Below are 26,325 nucleotides of genomic sequence, written 5' to 3'. Positions count from 1 at the left end.
TGACAGGCCGATGCGATCAGCAAAATAGTGTGATAGAAATGGAAGTAGACGCAGTCCGGGAGGAATCTGGAGGCGATGAAGCGCAATTGAGCTACGAAGATAAGGGAAAGTTCTTACTACAGTACGTATTGAGCCGACGCGGCGTGTGCAGCGAAAAGGCGCTTGCCAAAGCACTCAAGACTCTGGAGCGCGACGGCGAACAGCTGGAGGATAGCGAGACCGAGGCACAGGTCGTGAAAATGGTAGGAAGACTTAACGTCAGGCTAAGCGCCTTGGACTACAAGCTGGTGCGACAGCGGGACCAGCTTGGCGCATGGATGTACGCGTATGTTGACGTTTCACCGTCGGGGGACACCAAGCTTGCCACGCCGCTCACCATCGAGGAGCTCAAGTACGTGCAGTGGTGCGTGCGCGAAATGCTCGAGGCCGGGCAGGAAGTCGCGGAGGCGCGGGGCGCCAAGAGCGCGGTAGAACGGTCGGTGGACGAGGCGCTTGTGCAGTCAGGCAGCGGGCGGGACGAACTGAGCGCGGAGTTCGACTCGAAATCGCTACGGTTTCGCGTGAGTTACACGGCCGGCGCACGCCAGCTATTCCAGTTCGACGATCTGGGACCACTGGAAACAGAGCGGCTGCTGACGCGACTGTGCCAGCTGCGCTGGTTTTACCGGACGAACGAGGGCCACTTTGGGCTAGCCACGCGCGCTCTCTCAGAGTTGCAAGAGTACTTGCGCACACAATACACGGTTCCAGTATGCACTGTGTGCGACGAGGTCGCACTCCGGGGCGTCAAGTGTCAGTGCGCCGAGGGTGCGTGGCACGCACCCTGCTTCCAGCACTACGTTGCACACGTCAGCAACGCGTGTGCGCGTTGTGAGCGGCCTGTGCTAGAGGCCATCTACATGGCCTGAGGGAGTTGCCCTCCCGTCGTGCCGCCCGCCGGTGCGCGGATATTCAAAGATCTGCGTGTTATTACTATGTACATGTGGGTTATGCGAGCGCGCACGCGCGCTCCACCTATTTGCGCAAGCCGCGCTTCTCCAGAAAGTCCTTGGCTTCGTTGATCTTAGTTGCCAGGTAAGGGCTTCCGCCCTTGTCCGGATGATTTGCCAGCATGATGCGGCGGTGCACCTCCTTCAGCTTCTTGCGGTTAAGGTTATTCTCGCTCAAGTTCAGGATCTGCAGCGCCTCTTTAGTGTTCATCTTCGGGTCGAATCCGCCTTTAGCGAACTGCGCAGCCTTGGGCCCGCCGCCCATCATGCGCGACACACTCTTGAACGCACCCGCCGCGAAGTACAGTCCCAGAAACCCGCCTACACCGCTCATCACCGGGTGCCGGCCCATGAACGCCAGCGCCTCGTCGAACTTTTCGTCCATGCTCTTTTTCGCGCTCCCTACGGGCGCAGCCGTAGCAGGAACCAGTTCATTAAATGCCTGTGGTGCTACCGCGGATGGTTCCCCAGGGATCGCCAGTTGTGGGGCCTCGATTGGTGCCATATTACTCGCTTTCTCGTCCTTTTCGCCTGTCCACTTGGCCTTTCTTCTGCCTGTTTCAAGACTATTTTCCAGCTCTGGAAGAAAATGGCTATAAAAATTAAGCTGGAAAAAATTTTTTGACAATCTGCAAGGGCATCTCATCGCATCGCATCCCATCAAAAGTTGAATCTGAGGCGAAATGAGGGTCTACAGTTGTCATTTCTGCTCATCGCCATGCTATCCAGGCCACGGTATCATGTTTGTGCGTAACGACGCAAAGGAGTTCCGCTTCTGCCGGTCCAAGTGTCACAAGAACTTCAAGCAGCGCCGTAACCCAAGAAAGCTGCGGTGGACCAAGGCGTTCCGTAAGGCCGCGGGCAAGGAGCTGGCGGTTGACAGCACGCTGGCGTTCGCTCAGCGCCGTAACGTGCCCGTTAGGTACAATAGGGAGCTGGTTGCCACGACTCTGCGGGCGATGGCTCGGGTCGAGGAGATCCGCCAGAAGCGTGAGCGTGCGTTCTACAAGAACCGTATGCGTGGAAACAAGGAGCGCGAGTTCCTGCGGGACCGCCAGCTGGTGGAGAAGAACCCCGAGCTGTTGAACATGCGCGATGTGGAGCTGTTGCGCACGGCGGAGCGCGCGGAGCGCGTAGAGGCCGCGAGCGACGCGGAAAGCGAGGAGATGGACGTGGACAGCGAGTCCGAGCACGAGAGCGAGGACGAGAGCGAGGCCGAGGCCCAAAAGCAGAAGGTCGTGCTCACAAACAAGCGCAAGGTTGGAAAGAAAATTGCCTTCTAAGCGTGCAGACCCGCGAGCTGCGCGATCTGCGCGATCCAACAGTAGAAATAGCGGAAGTAGAGTGTATATTAATATTATCGAATTCGAGCAGGGCTATGGCTGTCGGCCGAAAGTTTGGCGACTGCGAGAGCACGCGTGCAGCGCGACGCACTTATAAGAGGCTGCCCTGTCAGCGGGCCCGGTCCTCATCGTCGCGTCTGTCGTGCCCAGCGTGTTGCAGAGCCCCAGAGCTCAGGCTCATGAACTCTCGCCCCGCGTCCCCGGCCAAAAACTCGCCCAGAGCTTGCACTTCCCGCAGCGTTAGCACTCGCAGCTCCATCACCTCCACGTCCCGGCCCATTACGCAGCACCGCACGTCGCACACAGCACCTTCCACGAGCCCTGCGCGTGCGCGACGGACCCGCTCCAGCGCGCTCTCGCTAGCATCCAGCACCGCACGCCCACCTGCGCTCGCCAGGCCACTCACATTCCCAAACTCTAGACGCAGCCGGCCTGCGTCCCACCACGATCCCACGTACTGGCCAACTACGCGCAGCCGTTCGAGCCCCATCTCGATGCTGTGGCGCTGGGCCAAACTCCGAACTTCATCCATATCTACTACCAATATGCTCATATCACTATACAGAAGCGCCTGCACAAGCCAATTGAGGTCCTACGGGTGTTTCCACGTATGTTTTCATCGTGTTTCCTCTGGTGGTTATAGTTGTTCAGATTAGCTTTTTGATATTCTGGAAAAACAAGTAAAGTGCATAAATGTTTGAGCTTCACAACGCATTCGACGCACGATGAGCAAAAGGTGGGGAGTACCCGGATGGCCGATATCAAGCTAGCACGCAAGTGTGAGGAATTGTGTGCAGGCTCTTCTGGCGAATTAGGTGCGCAGGTGTGCCGAGGGCGTGCCGGTTACACGCGCAAGAGCCTTAAGGGAGCGTGCACGAACACGCCATGAGAGGCGGTGTCGCGCGCTTCCGCAAGAGCCTAGCAAGCAACGGCAAGAGGGGCTTGAAGTAGTATAAAAGGAGTGGGTGCGAGCGTTGTTGGATTAAGTCTCCCAGTTTCTTCTCACTCCATCACTATCACCATCGAACACTTCATCGTCTTCAATGTCCACCGAAAAGATCACCTTTCTCCTGAACTGGCAACCAGCGCCATACCACATCCCTATCTTCCTAGCGTTGCAAAAGGGCTACTTCAAGGAACAGGGCTTGGACTTGGCGCTCATTGAGCCTACCAACCCCTCGGACGTCACTGAGCTGATCGGGTCCGGCAAGGTCGACATGGGCCTCAAGGCCATGATCCATACCCTGGCAGCCAAGGCGCGTGGCTTCCCTGTGACCTCTGTCGGCTCGCTGCTTGACGAGCCCTTCACCGGGTTGTTGTACATGGCCGGCCGCGGTATCACCGACGACTTCCAGTCACTCAGAGGCAAGAAGATCGGCTATGTCGGCGAATTCGGCAAGATCCAGCTTGACGAGCTCACCAAGCACTACGGTATGACCCCAGACGACTACACTGCCGTCAGATGTGGCATGAACGTCGCCAAATACATCATCGAGGGCAAGATCGATGCTGGTATTGGTATCGAGTGCATGCAGCAAGTCGAGCTCGAGGAGTACCTCAAGGCCCAGGGCAAGCCTGCCACTGACGCCAAGATGCTCCGTATCGACAAGCTGGCTTGCCTGGGCTGCTGCTGCTTCTGCACCATCTTGTACATCTGCAACGACAAGTTCTTGGCCGCCAACCCCGAGAAGGTTCGCAAGTTCCTCACGGCTGTCAAGAAGGCCACCGACTTCGTCTTGGCTCATCCAATCGATGCCTGGAAGGAGTACGTTGACTTCAAGCCCGAGCTTGACAACGACTTGAGCTTCAAGCAGTTCCAGAGATGCTACGCCTACTTCTCTTCCTCCTTGTTCAACGTCCACCGTGACTGGAACAAGGTTACCGGCTACGGTAAGAGATTGGAGATCCTGCCTCTAGACTACAAGGCCAACTACACTAACGAGTACTTGTCCTGGGACGAGCCTAACGAGGTCGAGGACCCATTGGAAGCCCAGAGATTGATGGCCATTCACCAGGAGACCTGCAGAGATTGCGGTGGTTTCAAGAGACTCTCCGTCCCTTTGAAGGCTTAAAAACTTTATGACAGAGACGCGAGCCTGAAGTTCGGGCTCAAGGCTTAGATACGTTGACACAGACAATTATACAAAAAATAAATTTCACTTTGTTGAAACCTATAAGATAGCACGCCTGAGCTTCGCTCCGGAGGTGCCGGTCTGGACTTTAGAGGCTAGTTTGAGTTAAACACCATATAACGCTGCTCTGCGCGGCAAAAAAGGAAATAACGACAACTGCAGGATTCGAACCTGCGCGGGCAGAGCCCAAAAGATTTCTAATCTTACGCCTTAACCACTCGGCCAAATTGCCTTATTTCGAAAGTAATCCATTTAGTTGATATTATGTAGTAGGGTAGAGTAAGCGTGCGGTTGAATACAATACAGAGATACCTTTCTATTTCCTACGGATAGCCTGCTTCTCGGCGGGCGGCTTTGAGGTTAATAGCATTAGGTCGTATTCTTGAATTATCTATCTATTTAGTGAATAAACTCACTACATCTTCGTCGTGAAGTTTATGGGTTAGCCCACATTTTTGTGGAGAGTGCTTCGCAGAGGACCCCCACACAAGCGCATACTTGAACTTCTCTTTAAAGTCTCTGTGAATGGAGTGGCACATGTCGCCTATTGTGGAAGCGTTCCTCACTACGAGTGGATCAGAGAAGTCCGGCTTCACACCTCTTTTCTTGGTGTAAACACGGCTCAGATTCAACTGGTACCAGATTTCATCCACCACGTCGTCAAGACCTAGATCATTCTCACACGACATCACCACAGTATTAGGCTCGCGTGCCAGACGGTCGACCTCCTCAAGCGAGACCGCGTCGATCTTGTTGTACGCATATAGGCACTTGATGTAATTGCAATGCTGGTCGTTAATGATGTCGATGAAGTCGTCGATCGTGCATTTGTCGTCGCGCACCAAAACTTCGGCGTTGTGAACACGGTAGTCTTTCAAAATCATCTTGATCGCTTCCTCCGTTAGGTTCGCCCTCGAGGGAGAGGTGAACGTAACTTTCACACCCCCCGTCTCTTTTTTCTTGTAGTAAATGTTGGGCTTTTCTTTGTTCAGACGTATCCCAACGGCCTCTAGTTCTTTTTCTAGTGACTCCCGCTGGTGTGCCCCCTTCGTGGCATCCAGAACCATTAGGATCAGGTCCGCGGTACGCGCTGTGGCTACGACCTGTCTACCTCTACCCTTGCCCTGCGAAGCACCGTAGATAATACCAGGCAAGTCCACAATCTGGACTTCAGCGCCCTGGTACTTCAACACGCCGGGCACGGAAGTCAGCGTGGTAAACGCGTAGTGCGCGATCTCCGACTTCGTGGTCGTCACTTTGCCCAAAAGAGAGGACTTACCCACAGAAGGATACCCGATCAGCACTACACGCGCATCTCCGGACTTGGCGACCTCAAACCCTGTGCCACCGCCGCCCGTAGGCGCGGTTTCTTCTGCCAACAACTGTTGTCTGAAACGTGCTAGCTTACCCTTCAGCAGCCCTAGATGGTACTCGGTGGCCTTGTTTTTCTGCGTCCGAGCCATCTCCTCCTCGATAGCCTTAATCTTCTCAATGACACCCATCTTGAACCGCCACTATTCTTCCTGTACACCTATATTCCCTCTTGTTCTTGGAGCTCATCGAATCCACTATGAACTCAAATTTTCATATTTAATGCTTCAAAGGGCTTCGTGCACATGCACAAGATCGAGGTTCTTAAAACATTTGAAGTCAACAAAAGCTTCGATCAAATAAGTCCTAAGGGATTGAAAAGGTCATTGTGAACTTGCTTGAAGCGACTGGGACTGGATTTCGTCACAAGTACTGCTCAGCAAACCTGTGAGGCTTTTTTCAAACGACCAGATTTGCCGTTTTAAATTTCAGCCCGCAAATTCAAACGCATAACATTTAACAACACAACTTCCTCCGACATCTAGCTAGCATCAACAATGTCCTTCAACAACGGTGCAAATCCACAAGGAGGCTTCGGATTCTACCAGCCATCACCGCAGTTCCAGATGCCACAGGGCTCAATGAACTTCGCGCAACAACCAGCGACACAGGCGTTTTCGCAGGACCCCCTCCCCCCAGGCCTGCTGAATGCCTTGTCAACCAAAGGGTATCCCCACGAACTCCCCCTTCTCGAGGAGATAGGAATCAATTTCAGCCATATTCTGACCAAGACCAAAAACGTTTTGCAGCCATTGAGACGGTCAGACTCGCTGCCTCTGGAGATCATATCTGACTGCGACCTCGCAGGGCCGCTTATATTCTGTCTTCTTTTTGGAACACTACTACTAGCCGCAGGAAAGGTTCATTTCGGGTACATCTACGGAGTCGCACTTTTTGGCACTATTTCATTACACACACTCCTCCGTCTCATGGGCAATGAGGACAACAAAGCCCAACCACAACAACTTTTCCTAAGAACAGCCTCTATCCTAGGATATTGCTTCCTCCCTCTATGCCTCTTGTCGCTGGTAGGCGTTTTCTTCCCTCTCAACAACATGATGGGCTACGCGCTGGCACTTATCTTTGTGTGCTGGTGCACATGGTCCTCCTCTGGATTTTTCACCGCTGTACTACAACTTAAAAATGCTAGGGTTTTGATCGCGTACCCGCTCTCCATCTTCTACAGTGTGTTCGCCCTCATGGCTATATTTGTGTAGGGCTTCAAATGATGTACATAAATGCTTCAACTAAGTAGGAAAAATGACAAGACTCGCAGCGTAGTTCGGAAGCTATATGGGTAAAAAGTATGTGGGGGACTAGCATCCGGATCGTTGTTGCGCATAGCACGCCAAAAGGCTTACGATTCTGGTGTATATCATTGTTTCGAAAAATCATCAACGCATCACATTTTAAATCCAGAAAACCAGTTAGACGGACAAGCACCATGCCGCCGTCCAGAGGAGTGCCTGCGAGGTTAAAAGGTGCACTTTTTCATATAACTACGCCCATATTCTACCCGAACGCGAGACCGCATCTAGGTCACTTGTATTCGAGTTTACTGTGCGATGTAACTAAGAGGTGGCGAGCGATGCAAGGCTATAACACACTGTTTACTACTGGAACCGACGAGCATGGACTCAAAATCCAAAACGCTAGTGAGAAGAATGGGTACAGTAATCCCAAGCAGTTCGTTGATGTACTCTACCGCGAGTTCGTAAAGTTAGACCAAATGGCTAATATAAGTTACACCCGGTTCATAAGAACTACGGATTACGACCACGTCAGAGCAGTCCGGGAGCTGTGGAATAGATGTTGGGAAAGCGGTTATATTTATAAGGGCGAGCACGAAGGCTGGTACTCCATATCGGACGAGTGCTTTTATCCTGAATCCAAAGTAGTACAGCTTCAAGGAGATGGCCAGGAATTACCCTTTGGAAGCCCTGAAATTCGCAAAGATGGGAAGTTCATAAATACGGAAACCAGAAATGGAGTGGTTTATCATTCAGAAACTAACTACTTCTTTAAGCTCTCTTCCTTCCAGAATAGATTATTGACATTCCTAGAGAAGGAAAACCCGCATTTCATCTCCCCTCCATCCAGACGGGACCAAATAATAAACGAGCTGCGGGGCTCCAAGCTTCGAGACCTGTCTATATCAAGGCCAAGCTCAAGAATCAAATGGGGTATAGATGTGCCGCAGGATCCTTCGCAGAAAATATACGTCTGGTTTGATGCGCTTTGTAACTATTTGACTTCAGTTGGTGGCCTACAAGCCGTCCTAGACAATTCGCCGGCAGCCGTTAAGCACACTATCACCAGCCAACTGAAGATGCCGCGCAATTGGTGGGTCAACACTACGCATATCATTGGTAAAGACATTGCGAAGTTTCACGCTATCTACTGGCCATGCTTCTTGATGGCAGCGGGTATCCCCTTACCTAAACAGATCATTGTTCATGGCCATTGGCTTTCCGGCGGTGTCAAGATGAGTAAGTCTGTTGGTAATGTCGTTGATCCACTGGACATGATTTTACATTATGAGTGCGACCCAGTCAGATGGTATTTGCTCGAGAACTCCCATATCGAAGCCGACGGGGACTTTCGGGAAGAGCGCCTGCATGCCACCCGCGAGCAGATTGTTTCAAAATGGGGTAATCTTCTAAACAGATGTTGCAGCAACAAGTTTAACATTCCAAGGGCCGTTGAGACCTTCGCAAGTCAAGCTGCTAACCCTGAAAATAATGCTGCAACATTAATTGGAACCGAAGCGCAAGAGTCATACCGAGAACTTATTCAACTTCTCCAAACGCTGCCGGAACTTTTCTCTTCTCACATGCGCCAGCTCGAGACGCGTTCTGCCCTGAAGCTTCTTTGGGATGTGATTGGAAAAGCGAATGCCTTTGTTCAGACCTCGACACCTTGGCTCAAATCCGGCGAAGAACAAGACCTCATAATATTTACAGCAATTGAGGTAGTTCGCATAACTTCCATTTTGGCCCAACCAATAATGCCAACGCTTTCAAACGCTTTACTTGACCGAATTGGTGTTGATACGGAAAACCGCGATTTATCGCGCACGCGTCTCGGGGCTGACACATTATATGGTAAAGGATCCAACGATAAAGGGCGAGAAGTACCAATAAAAAAGGTGAATTTCAGAGGGACCACCTAGAATGTTGATCCATTTCCTCAATTCATGCATTTACTTGTAAGTAATCTACATATCGATTGTCACGAGAGTAGTATCCAGCGTTTCAAGATCTAAAATTACAACTTGCCCTGTTTTGCTGAACTCTGGAACAGCAATAGCTTTGACTTTGACACCCCCCTCCAACTGCACGTCTTTCGAAGCAAATTGGGGCTGGTTGCCAACGAAAAATACGTGGGGCCATTTCTTCAGAACGAAAGGGTCTTCATCTTTATAAGGATAGCACCACAATGTATCGGGCGCTGTTGGTGCTATATTCTGCCACCTTAGGCACCCCTCAATGATGTCCATCCTAGTGGCGATATTAGCTTCTGCTAAGTTTTCTTGAGAGTCTGGTTCGAAAGGCAGAACGTACTTGCACATATCATCAATGTTCTGTCCGCTCGTGCCTAATAATTGAACACCATTAAGCTGAAACCATGCTGGGTTTGTGGTAGGACAAAAGAGTTCTTTATTGGATTCCTCAAAGAACGGGGAAATCATGGGCCCAAAAAGTGCCTTATGCAATGGTTGCTGAGGTAAGCTTTGATCACTAAGGTCGCGTGGACCAGGCATGAGATCAATTGGCATGGACTGAAGCGTATTCCCAAAGAAAGTTCCAGCTTCTGTAAGGCATCCCGTTAGCTGGTCTGGGTCAACAGGATTTATTGAGTTTCCACATATTATAAGTCTACCAATTTCAGCAACAGACTCTGGGCTCATCACATCGCCTGTTAGGTATTGCTGTAATAATTGCAGCTTTAGTGAAAGTCTTGGATTAGAAGGGTTTGCGTTTAGTCCCGATACTAGTGCAACTTTCCCAGGCTGAGAGCCCGCGGGAAGCTCGGTCTGTGGTAAGGCTGATGGAAAGCAAATGTCCAAGACCTGAAAAGTACCTGCATCTGCTTCCATCCCGAGGATTCCGACTACAGTTCCACTGACCAGTGGTTTCGTTTTCGCAAGTTCACCCACAAGAAGCACTCGACCGCTTTCGTCTTCTAACATGACTTCGTCCGTGCCGTCCTCATCCAAGTAACCCTTCACTAAATCAGGCGCGCCGTACACATCGTTAACAACCTCCTCTAGGATGTTTGGCTTGTATTTCATTTCGCAGTAAATAGTGCCCACACACCAGCAGGGCTCGTTGGCCTGGATATCTAAGACCTTATTCTTCTTCACAACTTTACGGTTTTTCAGCTTAAAGTGTGAATCCCATTTGACTTCACAATTCTTGGTGACGCGCTCCCTCAATACCTTTAAACGGTACTGGTACATGGAGTAATACTGTTCATCGTACTTTCTATCCTCATATTTCAAGTAAAATTCGTTAGGTTGCGGTTCGACAACTAACTTATCGCGCTTTCTTGGCTCAATTTCACCGGTCTCTCTCGACTCGCTAAGTTTGCGAATTTATTAGTAAAAACGCACTAGACATTACCCAGCCCGTGGTAGCTTATTCCTGATACTAACATACTTGAATTGCCTGAGAACAGAATCCATGCTCTTCACCGTGCCATATATAAAAGTGGGCATCACACTCATTCTAAACTTTATTAACATCTTGAACATATACGTTTTAAGTACACGTGATAATCCTAAGTGAGCCAAGGCTGTTCCTTCAATCTGAAAATATACTTAGCAGGTCAAGCTCTCTAGCAGTCTCAGTGGGATCTGATGAAACTGTTGTCTCAGCAGAGTGATGGTGAGGAGCGAGTTTTCTCAAGCTATGATATTCCCAAGGAGCATTATCAGCCTTTTCGACAGTTTCGTCCGAAACCGAAATAGTTCTCTTAATGCGGTCAATATCTTCTTTGCTATAAAGGACGCGCTTTTCACGTTTATGCTCTTTGACTGCCGGCGTGTGCCCTATACTCATACCGACCTTTACTAAGGTCTCTATTCTTTCGTTTGAGTTATTAAGCAAGTCAGTATCAAACATTACGTTCTGGGATGGTACAACAAGCAAAATAGTAGAGCCCCCAAACTTGAAGTAACCGAGCTCTTGCCCCCTTTCGACAGTCTCGCCTTCTTTACAGGTTAGGATAATCGAGCCTACCATCATTGCACCAACTGCGATGTATAAGATGGTGCCGAATTCTTTGGAATGAATAGGTACAACAACACGAACGTTCTCGCCGAAGACATCAAGTTCAGTGCGGACCGCCATTGGATTGACAGTGTAGTACTCGCCAGATATTTCTTGCGGCTTTCCAATTACACCATCGCATGGACAATGAAAGCGGTGGTAATCTTGCGGAGCCAAACGGAATATACCAATGCTACAAGAAGCATCATTGTAGATTTCGGGGTGGTATGAGTTAGTCAATTTAGTTATTGTAAAAGTTTTCCCTTTGATCCATATTTCTTTGGAGGCCTTGATATTCGAAAAAACAGTGCATCGGCAATCTGCCGGCGACAGCAGAATTTCAGGATTTTCAACCTCGGGAGACCTGCTTCCTGGCTTCAATTTTCTATAGAAGAATTCGTTGAACGTTTTGTACTCTGTTTCCTCGCACTCGGAAGTGTCAAGTGAATGAAACCTGATGAACGAATCAATTTGCCTTACAGACGAGGGGTTATCAAATTTTCGGCCTTGTTTGATGGACAGGTTCCTTAAAAGAGTTTTGAACTTTTTGGACTCCGTTCCCCTTGCATTATAAATGATTCGGATGCCCACTTTAACATGTGCGCTAATCTTTTCCTCGAGAACGATGCCCGTGTCTCTGTCCTGGACCAATATATTGGCGTTATTAGAACCAAGGGCATACTTTCCATACGTTAGTTTTATTAAGAACTTTGAAAACCATCTTTTGGATGCAAAGTCTGACGAGACGTAGGAGGCTTTGAGCATTTTCTTTTTTTCGCTGTTCGAAGAACAAATCGAGAGATGCGTTACCAGATCATTTTCGAGGATAAGTTTTGATTTGACAACATTTCTAGTGCTCTTGCACCAACCGGAGCACAAGGGGCATTTCTTTAGCTTTTTAAATCCAGATGAATTCTTTGACTGTTGCAAATAGCTTATAACCTCATCGCGACTGAGCTTGTCATGCGCCCAAGGGGACTTGCCAAAAAAATAGAAAAAGTCCTCGATCTCTTCATCTGAGAAGGATCCAAGTTTCTCCATGAGCAGATTGATGTCAATCACGTCAAATGTTTCTTGCTTTGTCAATAGATCCAGAGCTTTTTCCCAAAAATGCTTTTTGAGATCTGTGTAAGAGACGAATTTTGCTTTCAGGTTCAGAATTGGTGGGGAGATACTGGAGTCTATTGTTTTGTTGAACTGTAAAGGAATGTGCATGGCCACCCACTCTTCCCCCGCTTCGCTTTTTTGCTGTCTATTGATGAGATCTGTTAATGAAACATCGCCTTTGGCAACGTTGTTATGGTACGAGAAGTTATCCTTATCAATGATGCGAAAATGCAAGCTGAAATTCATTTCATTCTCGTATACCTCAAACGCCAGACGTTCATTATAAACTGGGTTGAGCGAGTGCTTCCTCCAAGAAGTTTTGAAAACCCTGCGCCCGAACGTTATGATTATAAAAGGATCCATCATATACTTCTTCGAGAACTTGTTCTTAAGCGTCGGGAGATCATTTATGCTATCGATGTCAACGTATGCAACGCCAGCAGCATGACCTCGTTTCGATAGTTCGAACTTGGCACTCGCGTTGCCTTTACGAGGGCGGCGAGGCCTCCGTTTTCGAGTTTGTATCATGCGCACGTATCTGCTCTCTTTGCTGTCGCTGGAGCTAGCGTTGTCCTCGTCAATCAAATCGTCCTCGGAAATCAATGGTGGCGTGCTCACCCGGGAGTTACCAGAGGAGGGGTCAAAGTCAGATCTTGAAATCGCGACATCATATTCGTCAAGTGCGGTAGCCACTTTGGTGAAATTCAACTGCGCACCAGGTTCCAGCTCGTCGGACGACGAGCTGATGTCCTCGACGCCGTCTTCGTCTTCCAACTTACTGTAGATAAACTGCAAGCCCTCTAAGTCGTTTTCAGTCGGTTCCAGTTCGTCCATCGACGGGTCCTGGGTTATGAGGTCGAAGTTTGTTTCCTCATCGAAATCATCGAATATGCCGCTGCCAGCAGCTGAACTCGACGGTCCGTCAGAGCCGCTTTTGGCCGCCGCAGAGATAGAGGAACTCATGCTGCTGGAGCTGCGAGGCTCAGAGAACGCACTCTGCCAGCTGTTGAATGCTTTGAAGAGACTCTGGCCTTTCGTACAGGACAGCGACAGAGCCAACTGGATTTCCCCTACGGCCATCGCGGCCGGTGCGTTCTGCATATCCGTATGTTCGAATCTGAGCGCGTTTTTGTTGTACAGAGGGTACCAAGCCGCATCCCTAGAGAACTTATAGCTAGTGGGTTGGTCCTTGCGGCGGAAAAGGTCCCGCAGGGATAGCTGAGTTTCACCCAGGTAGAGGTACTTGGCTGAACTGTCCAGGTCGTTGAGCCCAGCGCTACGCGTGTGGAACTCGTCCACGGCGCTCTCGTCCACCGTGCTGGCCAGCGCGTCATACACCACAACCCGCAGATACTCCGACGTAGGCCGCTCAGGTAGCTTCAGTTTGAGCATTTGATCCCAGTGCGGCGAAGTTGTGTTTTTCAGCTTCGCCGTTCGGCTGAAGACGCCATTGCTGGTCACCAGGCAGACGGGATTGCATCCCGAGTTTTGCATTGTAACGTCATGAGCCTGGATCGCATGCACTCGCAACGTGAGCCTGGCCCGCCTGCTTCTCCGTCGAATGATGCCCATTTTCTGCGTTTTTTGAACTGAATTATAGCACTACTACCCACCTCGAAGGTTTAGAAGCCTTAGTCACTGCTGCCACTACTCAGTTCTGCCCACTGATGCTCCGGGCTTGCCAAGACGCGCACATGTCCTCTTTTTATATCGGTTCAGGCTTTTTAAACTATGCTTGTATTGCTCGTGATGGATGACATACTCATGGCCTCGACGCCCGATCATGTCGTTTGACCCAGCGGCGGCCCAGCGACAGCCTGCTGCCAGTCCGGCGCCAGCCGTCCATATAATGTGTGCTGTCGCACAGTATTTTATGGCCAATTCTGTCGCATTATGCTATGTTTTGTGTTTCAAGATCTGCAGTCTTCGCAAGCCAACTTGTGATGCTTTCATGTTGGGCAAAAATGGAGCCTCTGCGACGTTTGAAAGGTCTTTCGGTCGGTCTCACTTGACAGTTTCGCAAGTACTTGACGGCTCCGTTCGCCTAGTCACCTAAATCAAGGTGTTTTTGCTACTAAGCGCACCTTGGCGTGGTTTCACGGCATGACAATTGTATATAAGGGAAAAAATTTAGCATGGATGAGATAAGTACTTCAAATTACTAACTCCACAGTGATAAAGGACGGCTTACAGTCGAGATTTGACGTTCAGAGCAACAGCAGAGCGAGCATATCAGGTCCTGTTCGATACTCAAATACAAGCTTTTCCGTTTAAGAGTTAATTTCGGTCGAAAATGGGTAAAAGGTTCTCAGAGTCGGCCGCTAAGAAGGCAGCTGGTAACCAAAGAAAGAGAGAACAAGCAGCAGCAAAGGGCCGCGCCGAGAGAGAAAAGGCCGAGTCTGAAGAGGCTGCCAAGTGGGAAGAGGGCTCCAAGAAACCTAGCACCAAGAAACAGTTGGAGGAACAAAAGAAGCAGGAGAAGCTGCGGGCGAAACAGGAGCGTGAGGAGCTCCTGGCGGCCGAGGAGGCTGCGCTCGGCAGAGGAGGGAAGGGCAAATGAGGAGAGCTTGGGTTTTGCATGGGCGGGCGGAGCGCGGTACACCGGGGATCTTGTGCGCATTCCGCCGGCCCCAGTCTCGAACAATTGTGTTTGATAGATTTATAGCGTCATCTTTGTAATAATTTAAAACTGAAGGTGTGGTCTACTTTGCTCGGGACGACTGGAGCTTTCGCAGCACGCGCGGCATCTGGTCGTTGGCCAGGTACGAGTTCATCACTGGAACCCGGACGCGGTCGTTGCATTCTTGGACCCAGGTGCGGGACTTGTTCGACTTGCTGCGCAAGAAATCGTCCCACTCGAGATCTGCCACCGTCTTCACGCCGCGCGCAACGTTTGCCTTGAACTCCTGCTTAGTAGTCTTGTCGGGAAACACAAGGACCTGAAATAAGTAGAAGCCGTCCTTAGCCACGCTGGTTTTGCTGCGGCCCTGAGCGTCCAAGTACTGCCACTGTGCGCTTGAGCCAGCTTCGCCCTGCCGTCTGATCTGCTCCTCGACGGCCTGCGGCCCTTGCAGCGCCATCCAGTGCTGAATGAACCACTTGTTCAGAGACGCGCGTAAGGATCTGCGCAGATACGCATAGTTTCGGGGAACATTCGAGCCATCGTTGGCAAACACATTCTGCAGCTGCTTCAGATTACTCACGTCCTGGCTCTTACCGTACCCCTCTATGCGGCTGCCTCTCGCGTACACCGCTGTGTTGGCTACGCTGCGGCCTTGGCTCTTGGAGACATTTCCATTCAAGAAGACCTCGCCCACGATACGCACGTTCACTGCAGGCTTACTCTTGCGAAACACCGACAAGAAATGCTCCGGTGGAAAGTAGAGCAGCCTGAAGAAGTCACAATGGTAGACCTTGCTCTGCCCCGAGAAAATGCGGAAAGTGTTTTGATAGACCTGGGCAACGCTGTTCGTGCCTCTGAGCATCGAGCGTACTTCCACAAGTGCCCTTTCTCCCCTCGGAGGTTTTTCTAGCCGTTTGTTGGGCTTGCAGAAATTGTTGGTCGCACTAATCGACCCCAGAGTCATTACATCGCCCATTAGCTTTGGCGCCGTAGCTTTTGAAACTGGAGAGGTTTTTTCTGTGACTGGGAACTTGTTTGTCGCTTTAAAGCCGGCCTTGAGCTCTTTAAGAACCAGTCGACTGGTCATTTGGGTATCAAGATGGAAGTTAAGACTTCAGTTGCATAACTATGAAGCTTCGGGGGGCAATGGGTCTTTAGTCGCCTGTTGCTTGCTAGCTCACCAAGCTTGTTGATGATTGAAGCTAATCTGAAATTTTTCGTTGCGCTGATCTGTGATGAGCTTGTGATTATGCAAGAACCAATGGGCTCAAACCGAGAGTTAGCTACCTATGATGGGGGCTGAAGTGTACTTCGCCAATGGATTGAGAAAGATCAAACCATATCATCACTCGAGGCTTTCTTTCGCTAAAGGAAGATGGCTTGACAGAACACTGTTGGATGTGTTAAGCGATGAATTCCGAGCGAACACCAAGGAAGAATATGAGAAAGGCATCTTACAGAAGAAGTTCCAAATTATACGTGACGGGGCCGAGCTGAGCGTGGAAGAAGTCTTAAAGGGGCAAATTCGCAACAAAGACGTTATCAGAACCACGTCACATAAGCATGAACCTCCTGTCAGACAATGGGCCAAAGAAGAGAATAGCGGCCTCGGCTGGGTTGCAGGTATGAAGGTGGTGCACGAGTGTGAAGATTTACTAGTGATAGACAAACCCAGTGGCATACCTATCCACCCGACTGGGCAATATTATCAGAATACGTTAGTGGAGGTACTAAAGAGTCACGGCAAAACGGTGTTTCCAAGTCACCGTTTGGACAAGATCACATCTGGGGTCTTGATTCTCACCAAAAACCCGCATATGGCGAACAAAATTCAGCATCAGATTAGGCAGCGCACTATGAGTAAGATATACCTTGCTCGTGTTGACGGCGCATTTCCCATGGCTGACACGCTAGGGTCTTTAACCCCGTTCGAGAGCCCAGACAAGACTCAGACTGTAGATTCTGCCATATATACCGTCGAGCTGAAAAAACAATTCCCAGCAGCATTCTCGCCTCCCCGCGAGGCAAAAACGAAATTCTATCCACTCAAATATTATCCGAAGTCTGACGAAACTTTAGTCGCGTGTCAGCCGATCACAGGGCGTACACATCAGATAAGAATTCATCTTGCAAGATTAGGGCATCCAATAGTCAACGACCCTTTTTATAATCTTAAGAATTCTCGATATCCCAAGCGATTAACATTTATGTTAGAATGTCACAATTGGAACAAGCAAGCAAACAAATCTCCCTCTCTATCTGAGTTATTTGAGGAATTCTTGGGGGAGGCAGAGAAACTTCAAAGGTCAGAGCGCTCAGCCCTTACCTTAGAGAAATGCCCGGAATGCGATGCCAGTATTTATCCTGACCCAACCTGCGAGGAATTGCAACTTTTCCTGCATGCATGGAAGTACACAGATGACTCCGGTAGCTTGAAATTCGAGACCGAGATTCCGAAGTGGGCAAAAAGCGGCTGGACATGAAAAGAAGTTCCACAAGAACCCAAGGCAGCGTATACACATGTATGTAATTACAAACACAAAGTTGTTTCCTTCTGGGCCTTTTACCAGCCTACGTAACTTCTGCCAACAACCCTGTACACTTTGAGCTTACCGCTCTTCATATCGTGAACGCGATAGCTTGATTGCTTTATTTTGCCGTTGTGCTCTTCTATCACCCTAAATTTGTGCTTTGAGAAATCGTATTCGGTAATAACACCGGCGAAGGGGACAGCATCCATTCCAATTTCGTGGGTTGTCTTTTGCAACAACTTGCCATGCGATTGGAACTTGCCTCTACGGACAGCCAAAATATCACCAGGTCTTATCAACTTCAAAGCATCTTCGTCCAATGTGGATTCAGGCGAGTATGTCAATAGCGGAACTCCGAAAGTTCTGGATGCAATAGGGGGAATGGCAGGCTCACGCGAACCTTCGATGAGTTTAGGGACGAAGTTACGAGAAGACGTGTTGATTAGCTGGTTTGCTTGCTCAAAAATTTTGTAGCCAATTTTCGAGGCGAATTTCTCCAAGTCGTGGCCCGCTGAGGGGCGGGGGATAAATTCCTCCCAAAACTTCACACTTAATTGAGGGTTTGCCTCATTGAAAGTAACGGTAACATGCAGTTGAGAGTAGTCCTCGAAGAGAAAGTAAAAGTCTCTCATAACCCACTGCTCCTTGCCTCTCTTCTCTATGCGATTCTCGTCCATTTCCCACAAGTATTTGAGACGGTTGTTTCCAATCAAACCAGCTGGTATAGATTTTGTCAGCCACCACTCTTCTGCCGCATCGAACTTGATGCATGGCCTCTGGTTCTCAAGATTGGCTTCAAATGTTTGAGATCTCTTCATTTCTTTCCCAGCAGGACCAGAGGGTGCCTGGGACGACGGCACCGAGTGCTCTGTGTTTTTGAAGGACTCGGGGATACTCTTTGATGGAGACGGAGCAGACGAGGGTGGCGCATGTGAAGCAGTGGCAACAGGGATGGGAGGGATATTCCGTGGTACCTCAGGAATCCCACTATTACGCTTTTCTCTACCAACAGAGGAGACGCTATTGTGACGACGGCTTGGCTGAGATACCGAGGGAGGGGGTGGTGGTGGTGGAGACTTCGGACCCTCCTCGAGAATGTTTTCGTTCTTCGTGGCTATTGGAGGAGGTGGAGGTGGCGCCTCTTTAGGTGTCTTTTGTGTTGAGCTGGCAAACTGATTAGGCGTGTCTGCTTCGGAGGAGATGCTCCCGATCTTCGAATTACTCTCAGTAAGGTTTTCAGACGGTATGGGGTTAACCGCATGAGGGACTGAGGGCACAGGAGGCACATCCGGATGGCCCCTATCAGTAGCTGAGTGCTGCGTGCTCCTGCTTATAGGCTCTGAAGGAATGGGCAGAGGCTGCTTGCCAGTTGGAACGGGGGGTGCTCCTTTGTTAGTAGGGATTGGTGGTACCCCTTTGTCGGTGGGAACTTGCGGGGCACCTCTGCTGGAAGGAATTTGAGGTGTACTTTTCTCGAGAGGGATGGGTGGCACACCTCCAACAGGCGGAACTGGTGGCGCTCTTTTCTCGACTGGAATGGGTGGCGCGCTTCCACCGGTAGGAACAGGTGGCGCTTCTCGGCTTGTGGAGGCCCCGAAAGCTTCTGAAGGCCGTTCGCCATCACCATCCGTAGGTAACACTCGATCCACAGAAGGTCTCAAAGGTACGGGCGGCGCAGAAGGAACAGGTGGCGCTCTGATGTTTGCCTCACCATGCTGATTTGTCAAATAATTCGAGTGTGGAGGGACATATTCGTTGAGAGTCGCCGTATCAAGGCGGGTGTCCTGCGCTGCTTTCACGACATCAAAGCCGCCTTCTTTGTTCTGGCCTAGGTTAGCCTCAGTGCCATCGCCTGTTGACTCAATACCCGAGCTCAAACTCCGGGTAGAAGAAAAGGCGTTTTTTACTGCATGCTTAGACAGATGAGGAATATCCTTAGGGAACTTGGGGCCGGTCTCGGAAATGTCTTCGACAGACGATAAGTAGCCGTCTGAGTCTGAGGCAAGATCGCTCTTTGAGTTTGAACGATTCATTTCAATAGGTGGGGACTGGGTAGGGGTTTGAGACTTTACAGGGGTGGCAGTCTCGCTTTGGGTTGGCTGCACGGTGGTGTGCCTAGCGTCCTTTCCAAAGTAGTTATTTTCGACCATCCCTGCTTCTTCCTCAGCGTCGGCCTCCATTCCTGGAGTGTCAAGAGGAGGAGGAGGGGCCGCGAGCTTTGCATACTCGTGAGCAGACTTGGAGGCTCCATTTTTGGATATAACCTCTTCAACTACGTGCCCGGAACCTTGATCGTTCTCTTCGTCTCTCGGATCAGATATACCAGCTGACTCTTTTGGAACCTCGCTTGAGTCAGATAAAGCCTCTTTCTCGGAGGTATCTAGTGCTTTATTTTTGAACATTGGAAGCGCATTTGGATCGGCGAAGGGCATTACAGGAACTGCACGAGGGAGATTGGAAACCTCTTTATCACCTTTCGATGTTTCTTCTGGCTTCTTGGTCTTCGCCGCAGTTGCCTCAGGAGGTGCAATGGGTATTCCAAATGGATTAAAAGACCCTGGCATTCCCATTCTGCCAGCACCTGCCAGTTTGGCCATCCGTTCCCTTAGTGCCGCACGACGGGCTTCTTCGTCTTCTTCTTCTGCTGCAGCATGGCCTCCCTCACTCTCTGCATCATCAGTTTCATGGTCCTTCAGTTGTCTCTCTTGCTCAGCACCGCCAATAGTAGCCTGAGTGCCTTCCGCGGCTTCCTGCTCAGACGTGTCGCGACGAACTGAGGTGCTCTCATCATTCGCAACAGTAGTACTTGAAGGAAGCTGAGGCCCCGCAGACTCTTCCGGTGTGCTTGGAACAGAATCTTCCTGGGGATGCTCAGGTTGTTCCTCACCGATCACAAGTGCCTCAGTGGAGCTGGCTTCAATTACAGCTGCTTCATGGCGTTCTTGCTTCTTCTTTTTTTCAAGCTTCTTTTGCACCAGCTCCTGCTCGCGCTCCTGCTGTAGTCTCTGCTGCTCCTGTAGCATCGCAATCCTTTGCTTGAGGCTCATCTTTGGCTGATCTTCCTCGCTATCTCTTGGCATGTCCGCGCTAGAAGCTTGAGGAGCTACCGGACTTTTATCAAGTCCTGATTCCACGCCTCCAAAGTTTGGGAATGATGCAGGAAAGATAGGCACAGGCGCCTTCTTCGTCTCACCAGCTTCCGCTTGAAGAGGCTGGTTAGCCTTCTCTTGCTTGACAGAACTTGTGATCGGGGCCGGAACTGGGACCGGAACTGGAACCGGAACGGACGCTGCTTGTGAAGCAGCATTGTGTTCCGCTGAGTTCTTGGGATCCTCCTCCTGCTCAGAAGAATAAACATCCTCTTCTTGGGCCGGGATCGAATTCCTCTCCGACGAAGCAACTGCGCCCGGGTTTTGGGTAGGGGATGGAACTCGGTCCAAGGGATCTTCCACCGGCTTGCTAGGCTCCTCGTCTCCGGCTAGCTTAACAAAGCTTCTTGGAAAAATGCCCTCCTTATAGGTCCCGCTCTCGTCCTGATATTCACCAAAATACCACTCGTCATCTTCAATGGATTGCACTGTAATCAGGCTACCTTTCTCGAAGTTCAAGTCGTCGTCATGTTCCGAAGTGTATGGGAATTGGGCTATCACAGTAAATGGAGGCTCCGGTTCCTCCATCTTGTAAAGTTTTATAGGATGGGAAATAGGATGTTTGTTAGAACACCCCTTTTCAGATCAGCTATTTTTTTATGCTAGAAGTCCAAACCATTTGTTTTAAGATACGTGAAAACTGCGAATGAAATATAGATAAATGGTTGACCAGTGGATCTCAAAGAACCGGAATAGTCGCTGAGGGAGCTGATAAAGGCGTAAAGAAGTCGATTCCTCAGATGCTCTTCAGTGCAATAAAACAGGAGATACCGCAGAAGTGAAATGAACAAAGCGTTATCGAAGATAATAGCTATTATACTGAGCGAGCCGATAACTATGCGGCAGGTTCTGCGAAGAGCTCTGGCCGTATACGGCCTGGCATCCATTCTCTCTTTAGTCAAGCTGCGCCGCGCTAGCGCCGGAATAAGGCGCGCGCTTGTGATCGGGATTTTCCAGAACGCTTCCTGGCTACTTGCACTGCTTAACGGGTATCCTGTTGCTCGTAAGGTGCTGAAAAACAAGTTTCTTTCATTCAACGCGGCCCTGGTGGCTGCGATGCAGCTTATGCTCCCTCCGTGGGTGAGCAGTTACGCACTCGTGGAATCAATAGTAGATGCTGTCAGAAATATACATGTATCAATCGCAGGATCTGTACACTTCGACGACGTAACCTCTAACTCGGTAAGGCAAGCGGCTTTGTCACTACTGTTACCGTTGCTTTGGAAAACCCGCAATGCCCGCGTCAAGAGCCTTCTCTTCGACCGCAAATCGGTCGCGAGAGACTTTCTAGCTTTGTTTGCTTTGTGGAATACGATCTCATTATATTCGTTCGTCAAGTCATCTCTGTATAAAAAAGAAGACAGGCAGAAACGCAGAGGCCCTGATACCAATAAGGACCGCGAAACCCACAACGCGCTGAATTCCCGCGTCCTCAAAGACAAGTTTCGGGAAATCAGTGAGCTAAGAACGTCTCGCGGAACCTGGGACAAAGTTATTAGCTGTTGCTTTGGTGAGAACCTCACGATCGCTGCAAAATGGGCTATCTGGAGGCAGCTTCTTTGGTTTTTGATGCGTGTTGAGAAGAAACCTTGCTCGAACCTGCAACTATCATCTATGCTAATGTTGGGCTTCTACGTGCTTGATAGCAGTTACAGTCGCATGTTTGTAAGGCCAGGCGTGCTGCGCTACCTTGCAAGGGTACTGGTCGCCGACAAGCTTCAACACAGAGGCGATTGGCAGAAAACCGCCCTGTGGGCAGGATTCAATTTGTCTCTCTGGAGTAAAATACAGGAGGAAGGACAGAGACCTTAATTCCTTCGGTTGCTACATTGTGATGGTGTGTATTTGAGTTTACATAATCTGCTTGTGTTCTTCCCGTCACCGAGACTCATGAAAGAGAGGTTCTCCTTCGAGTCTGTGTACAATCTATGCTAGTTGTGAAGATCTTCAAGCCCCTGGGGCGTTCTTGTTTCCCTTTAGCTTGAGCAGAATTTCTTTGAACTTTGACCGATCTCTCCCGGCTACTAGGTCAGCATCGTCCACATTTATTAATTGCAGAACACGATCCCAAGTGGTGTTGTCTTGGTTGAAAAAGCCTTCCCTTTCCTTGGAAAACTTCTCAGCCTCGGCCTCTGTATCCTTGAGCTGCTGCTCTTTTTTCCTATTGTAGTTATCGTAAAAGTCGTCCATGTGCTTGACTGCCTTTTCCTGCAGCTCAGCCTTGGCTTTTTCTTGGGAAGCATCCCTCTCGCTGATCTCTTTGTCGCGACTTTCTTTCCACTTGGCAATCGCTTCGGAATTTGTGGCCCTGGCGTTCTGGCTTACTGCTGATTGAGGCTCGCCAAAGTCGTCATCGTCGTCAGCTTGAGCCTGGCCTTCAGCCTTGGAAACCGCAGCACCTTCATCAAGCGCCGGGTATTGCTCCTCAAAATTCTCTAGTTCGTCGTTCTTATTTTCCTGGAGAAACTCAGAGTCCTCTTCAGTTTTGAATTCGTCACCCAGGAGCTCGGCCTCTCTTTTCAAGAAATCGGTCTCTTCTTGACCCGCGGTAACTTCTGTATCGAAGTCCTCATTTTCTAATGGTGGGAATTTGTCGGCCATGGTTAATGTATTGCTGGCTGAAAGTGTTCTATGCGGAAGTGTTGATTCACGATTCTCGAAACGCTACAGTTTTCTAGACGTGCCCCTATCAATTTAGACAAACAGACATATCCACGTGATCAGAATGAATTGGCTATTCTTGCTGGCTAACCAGCTAGCTGACCAATGGGGGAATTCGAGCTTTCACGCTCAATTAAAGTACCGGTCAAGTTCACTTTAAAGAATGTGGTTTCCATTGTGCTTCCGTCTCTATTTAATTTAACTTTATTGGCCGTTTTCATCTGAGTAACGGCTATGCTAACTAGTATACTACACATTTAAAGTTGTAAGTTATTCAACCAAAACCTTGACACCATTCCCGACATTCATTATTTCTTGTGTGTTTAAGTCCAACACTTTGAGTCCCGGGATGCTATGGTAATATCCAGACTGTATGGCGACAAATTCCAGATTTGCGCAAAAGGTCTCAGACACAGGAATCGTGGGCAATTTGTGGTCGCTTGAGAGTAGCACGATTCCTTCTGTAATCTTCATCCACCTCTTATGCATCTGATACTCCTTCTCGACTGGGAGTTGCCCTTGCGGCTGTATTGCCGAGTTTGTGCAGTAGACAACTATCTCAAGCGGCGACTGCGACTGGTTGACAATCTGCAGCGGCAATGAAAATTTGAAGCCTTTTCTGCAGGTTATGCGGCTAGTCAGAAACTTGAATTTCACGTTATTGAGCTTGTTGGCAACTAGAGAGTTTACGGAAGACGCAAATATCATCGAAGGTGTTAGCATGGGGGTTGATATGATAGAAGTGGGCTGAGAGGGAAGAGCTGTTGGAGCACTTTGCTTCCTCACGTTGACGTCCGTTTCCCAGCAGGTGCGAACCACAAAATTGTAGTTGCCAACTTCCAAAATATAATACAACGAAACACGGACGCGATGTGAGTCTAAGTTCTTCGTTTGTGGAAGTTGGTAATTGACACTATAGCTGTCCCAGAGTCCCATTTCTAACGGAAGCTCCAATTGGCAAAGAGGTTTCACCGGCACGCTGGAGAAATTACGAACTATCCTATAGTCAATCTCTTTGATGGACATTCTTATGCGCGCCAGATCATAAAGTGTCATCATGGTGTGGCAGGACTTGGAGCTTTGCAGGTCGAGCGAGGAAAATATGCATTGGTTTGTGTGAACAGCAACACTTCTCAACCGTGCATTCAATAAGGAATGTATGGGAAATGCTAGTTCTGCGGTCTGTAGCTTGGGCATTGACATCTTCTGTGGGCTAGCCGAAGCGGTACGGCCAGAATTAAGGGGCTCGAAAGATGGCAGAAGATCTGGCAGGTCTGGCGAACTCCTAGCGCTTTGCGGGGTACTTCTGCCTGCGCACGACCGATACTCTACGACAATCCGCAGGGTGTTCTTGTGGCCATTATTCATGACTATATTGGAGTTGAAGATGTGGTCCACGACGATGGACCGGTGAAGTTCCCAAAGATCATGTTCACGTTCTTTGATTGATCTTGCAGGCTGGCTAGAGCTATACACACAAGCTTCATTGATGAAGACTGATATGCTTTCGATTCTAGCTTGGTCGCCCTTGAAGAACACGCGTAGATCCTCGTTGAAAACAATAAATTTCCGATCCTCATGAGAATTCTCGATGGATTCCGGTCCAGAGTCGAGATGCTTATCCAAGGGAAGTAATATTTTCATTGGCTTATCGTCTCCAGAAGGTGGATTATAAAATATTGCCTTTAAATTTCGTTTGAGAGGAAGAATTCAAATCTTGTTTTCCATTGTGCTCAAAAATTGAACGAAAGATTCAACTATATACAAGGCTATACTTTATTCAAGATCTCATCACAAATACACCATCTTACCAAGTTCATTAAATCCGATTTTACGGTCTTTTTTACTGTCGCGATTACCTGAACCATAACGAAACCCGACTTTGCCGACATGTTTGTTTTCAAACTTGAACAAAGACTTTTCGCCCTTCAACAACTCGCCGTAAATAACTTTCTCCTTGTGTGCCGAAGACCTTGATGCGTGGTGAGCAGAATGTTCGCCCAGCGTGGCAAGCTTTTCCAAGGTCTCCGCGGCAGGTTCCAGTTCCAAGGCTTTAGCAGCGTCGATTGGCCCAAAAGGCTCGGACTCTGCAATAGTCATAAACCTGGACCTTAGCGCTTTCGCGGGAACTGGAATTTCAGATAGATTTTCCCTAGAAACCTCGACCCGAGGGACGAAAAGCGGGAACATCTTGTAAAGCACGGAAGACATGCTCTTTAAGCTTGGCGCGATGCGGTTCTGTAAAGCGTTGTTAGTAACTTGTTATTGCAGCTTTGTAGAAGCGAGACGCGGCTCAATTTGTTCCACCTATGTGCTCTATTGCCACGTCAGAGTTGTATGAATTTTTAACCATTTATGGTGTCTTCAAGACTAATCGAATATTTTTTTTCATTTGAGCTCATCATTGAGTAATTAGATGCACATTGAACAATTGAGCAGATTCCGCCTGCGCGTGTTGAGTCGTGTCATGTTAACATACGTATTTTTCCCATTTCTGTTCGAGTTCCACCAACTTGACCGCGGCCTCCACCCGGGGAATTTTGAGGCCATATTTCTGGGACACCTCCTGTGCTGAGAGGTGTTTGTTTTGGATGTCGTCGTGTACTTGTAGCTTGAGCTCTTCGCCCAAAACACGGTTCGTAAGACAATGCCTGTTGCTAGGGAACGGTTGCAGCTTGCGCTTGCCGGAAACGGGATCGCGCGGACGTCCTGCACCCACGCGAGCAGGCGCAATAGAGCCGTCCGTCTGAATAGCCAATTGCTCCCCGGTCACGTTGTCTTTCAAGCTCTGGCCTCTTTCGATCTCCGGCATTATGTAGTTGGGTTCGTGGTTCTGAGGCACCCCGTAGTACTTGTTGTAAACATATTCACCCTTGAAGTTCTTTGGGCCCAAAAACTGGCGCATAGCATACTTCAGATTACTGTCATGCTTCTTTGGGTGTTGCTTACCCAGTCTTTTGAATGCATAGAATGGATACGCAGTTCTCCTTCGCGAGATAAAGCGCACCTGCTGTAATTGAACTTGCTGTAGTGCTGGACCCGAGCGGGCTGGACTTAGCATGGCTCTTGAGCGTTTATAAACGCAGTATACAGCTTCCCTCGAGGATGAATAATGGATGTTCCTAGGTTTGGCTCATATTTTTTGT

General features: G+C 49.4%; 18 protein-coding genes and 1 non-coding gene across 19 annotated transcripts; 8 read left to right on the top strand and 11 right to left on the bottom strand.

The window, feature by feature from the left end:
• Positions 1 to 38: 38 nt before the first annotated feature.
• On the top strand, positions 39 to 908 carry NSE1 (Smc5-Smc6 complex subunit NSE1; the record flags this gene model as incomplete). Its single annotated transcript, XM_002551859.1, has 1 exon — positions 39 to 908. The coding sequence occupies one exon, from the start codon at positions 39 to 41 to the stop codon at positions 906 to 908; it is 870 nt and encodes a 289-aa protein (XP_002551905.1).
• A 106-nt stretch (positions 909 to 1,014) lies between these two features.
• Positions 1,015 to 1,650, bottom strand: PAM18 (Pam18p; the record flags this gene model as incomplete). The annotated part of the gene is made up of 1 exon (XM_002551858.1): positions 1,015 to 1,650. One exon carries the CDS (start codon positions 1,648 to 1,650, stop codon positions 1,015 to 1,017), a length of 636 nt encoding a protein of 211 aa, XP_002551904.1.
• Positions 1,651 to 1,672: 22 nt separating this feature from the next.
• On the top strand, positions 1,673 to 2,272 carry RLP24 (ATPase-activating ribosome biosynthesis protein; the record flags this gene model as incomplete). Its single annotated transcript, XM_002551857.1, has 1 exon — positions 1,673 to 2,272. One exon carries the CDS (start codon positions 1,673 to 1,675, stop codon positions 2,270 to 2,272), a length of 600 nt encoding a protein of 199 aa, XP_002551903.1.
• A 169-nt stretch (positions 2,273 to 2,441) lies between these two features.
• Positions 2,442 to 2,885, bottom strand: KLTH0B02596g (KLTH0B02596p; the record flags this gene model as incomplete). The annotated part of the gene is made up of 1 exon (XM_002551856.1): positions 2,442 to 2,885. One exon carries the CDS (start codon positions 2,883 to 2,885, stop codon positions 2,442 to 2,444), a length of 444 nt encoding a protein of 147 aa, XP_002551902.1.
• A 490-nt stretch (positions 2,886 to 3,375) lies between these two features.
• Positions 3,376 to 4,404, top strand: KLTH0B02574g (NMT1/THI5 family protein; the record flags this gene model as incomplete). The annotated part of the gene is made up of 1 exon (XM_002551855.1): positions 3,376 to 4,404. One exon carries the CDS (start codon positions 3,376 to 3,378, stop codon positions 4,402 to 4,404), a length of 1,029 nt encoding a protein of 342 aa, XP_002551901.1.
• Positions 4,405 to 4,614: 210 nt separating this feature from the next.
• On the bottom strand, positions 4,615 to 4,696 carry KLTH0B02552r. Its single transcript has one exon. It is a non-coding gene; the product is annotated as a tRNA-Ser (tRNA).
• Positions 4,697 to 4,859: 163 nt separating this feature from the next.
• RBG2 (Rbg2p) lies at positions 4,860 to 5,966 on the bottom strand (the record flags this gene model as incomplete). The annotated part of the gene is made up of 1 exon (XM_002551854.1): positions 4,860 to 5,966. One exon carries the CDS (start codon positions 5,964 to 5,966, stop codon positions 4,860 to 4,862), a length of 1,107 nt encoding a protein of 368 aa, XP_002551900.1.
• Positions 5,967 to 6,332: 366 nt separating this feature from the next.
• On the top strand, positions 6,333 to 7,052 carry YIP1 (transporter YIP1; the record flags this gene model as incomplete). Its single annotated transcript, XM_002551853.1, has 1 exon — positions 6,333 to 7,052. The coding sequence occupies one exon, from the start codon at positions 6,333 to 6,335 to the stop codon at positions 7,050 to 7,052; it is 720 nt and encodes a 239-aa protein (XP_002551899.1).
• Positions 7,053 to 7,141: 89 nt separating this feature from the next.
• Positions 7,142 to 9,007, top strand: MSM1 (methionine--tRNA ligase MSM1; the record flags this gene model as incomplete). The annotated part of the gene is made up of 1 exon (XM_002551852.1): positions 7,142 to 9,007. The coding sequence occupies one exon, from the start codon at positions 7,142 to 7,144 to the stop codon at positions 9,005 to 9,007; it is 1,866 nt and encodes a 621-aa protein (XP_002551898.1).
• Positions 9,008 to 9,052: 45 nt separating this feature from the next.
• On the bottom strand, positions 9,053 to 10,591 carry POL31 (DNA-directed DNA polymerase delta subunit POL31; the record flags this gene model as incomplete). The annotated part of the gene is made up of 2 exons (XM_002551851.1): positions 9,053 to 10,418; positions 10,497 to 10,591. 2 exons carry the CDS (start codon positions 10,589 to 10,591, stop codon positions 9,053 to 9,055), a joined length of 1,461 nt encoding a protein of 486 aa, XP_002551897.1.
• A 49-nt stretch (positions 10,592 to 10,640) lies between these two features.
• PSD2 (phosphatidylserine decarboxylase 2) lies at positions 10,641 to 13,787 on the bottom strand (the record flags this gene model as incomplete). Its single annotated transcript, XM_002551850.1, has 1 exon — positions 10,641 to 13,787. One exon carries the CDS (start codon positions 13,785 to 13,787, stop codon positions 10,641 to 10,643), a length of 3,147 nt encoding a protein of 1,048 aa, XP_002551896.1.
• Positions 13,788 to 14,508: 721 nt separating this feature from the next.
• LSO2 (Lso2p) lies at positions 14,509 to 14,775 on the top strand (the record flags this gene model as incomplete). Its single annotated transcript, XM_002551849.1, has 1 exon — positions 14,509 to 14,775. One exon carries the CDS (start codon positions 14,509 to 14,511, stop codon positions 14,773 to 14,775), a length of 267 nt encoding a protein of 88 aa, XP_002551895.1.
• Positions 14,776 to 14,917: 142 nt separating this feature from the next.
• On the bottom strand, positions 14,918 to 15,925 carry PET130 (Pet130p; the record flags this gene model as incomplete). The annotated part of the gene is made up of 1 exon (XM_002551848.1): positions 14,918 to 15,925. The coding sequence occupies one exon, from the start codon at positions 15,923 to 15,925 to the stop codon at positions 14,918 to 14,920; it is 1,008 nt and encodes a 335-aa protein (XP_002551894.1).
• Positions 15,926 to 16,127: 202 nt separating this feature from the next.
• PUS6 (pseudouridine synthase PUS6) lies at positions 16,128 to 17,321 on the top strand (the record flags this gene model as incomplete). The annotated part of the gene is made up of 1 exon (XM_002551847.1): positions 16,128 to 17,321. One exon carries the CDS (start codon positions 16,128 to 16,130, stop codon positions 17,319 to 17,321), a length of 1,194 nt encoding a protein of 397 aa, XP_002551893.1.
• An 80-nt stretch (positions 17,322 to 17,401) lies between these two features.
• BBC1 (Bbc1p) lies at positions 17,402 to 21,046 on the bottom strand (the record flags this gene model as incomplete). Its single annotated transcript, XM_002551846.1, has 1 exon — positions 17,402 to 21,046. The coding sequence occupies one exon, from the start codon at positions 21,044 to 21,046 to the stop codon at positions 17,402 to 17,404; it is 3,645 nt and encodes a 1,214-aa protein (XP_002551892.1).
• A 255-nt stretch (positions 21,047 to 21,301) lies between these two features.
• On the top strand, positions 21,302 to 22,330 carry PEX35 (Pex35p; the record flags this gene model as incomplete). Its single annotated transcript, XM_002551845.1, has 1 exon — positions 21,302 to 22,330. One exon carries the CDS (start codon positions 21,302 to 21,304, stop codon positions 22,328 to 22,330), a length of 1,029 nt encoding a protein of 342 aa, XP_002551891.1.
• Positions 22,331 to 22,465: 135 nt separating this feature from the next.
• Positions 22,466 to 23,119, bottom strand: CLC1 (clathrin light chain CLC1; the record flags this gene model as incomplete). Its single annotated transcript, XM_002551844.1, has 1 exon — positions 22,466 to 23,119. The coding sequence occupies one exon, from the start codon at positions 23,117 to 23,119 to the stop codon at positions 22,466 to 22,468; it is 654 nt and encodes a 217-aa protein (XP_002551890.1).
• Positions 23,120 to 23,449: 330 nt separating this feature from the next.
• TRS65 (Trs65p) lies at positions 23,450 to 24,823 on the bottom strand (the record flags this gene model as incomplete). The annotated part of the gene is made up of 1 exon (XM_002551843.1): positions 23,450 to 24,823. One exon carries the CDS (start codon positions 24,821 to 24,823, stop codon positions 23,450 to 23,452), a length of 1,374 nt encoding a protein of 457 aa, XP_002551889.1.
• A 147-nt stretch (positions 24,824 to 24,970) lies between these two features.
• Positions 24,971 to 26,240, bottom strand: MRPS35 (mitochondrial 37S ribosomal protein mS45; the record flags this gene model as incomplete). Its single annotated transcript, XM_002551842.1, has 2 exons — positions 24,971 to 25,417; positions 25,659 to 26,240. The coding sequence occupies 2 exons, from the start codon at positions 26,238 to 26,240 to the stop codon at positions 24,971 to 24,973; spliced, it is 1,029 nt and encodes a 342-aa protein (XP_002551888.1).
• Between the last annotated feature and the right edge of the window lie 85 nt (positions 26,241 to 26,325).

The sequence above is a fragment of the Lachancea thermotolerans genome (assembly GCF_000142805.1).
Source record: "Lachancea thermotolerans CBS 6340 chromosome B complete sequence".
NCBI lineage: Eukaryota > Fungi > Ascomycota > Saccharomycetes > Saccharomycetales > Saccharomycetaceae > Lachancea > Lachancea thermotolerans.
Note: the sequence above shows the minus strand (reverse complement) of the source record. Positions and strands in the feature narration are given on the sequence as shown.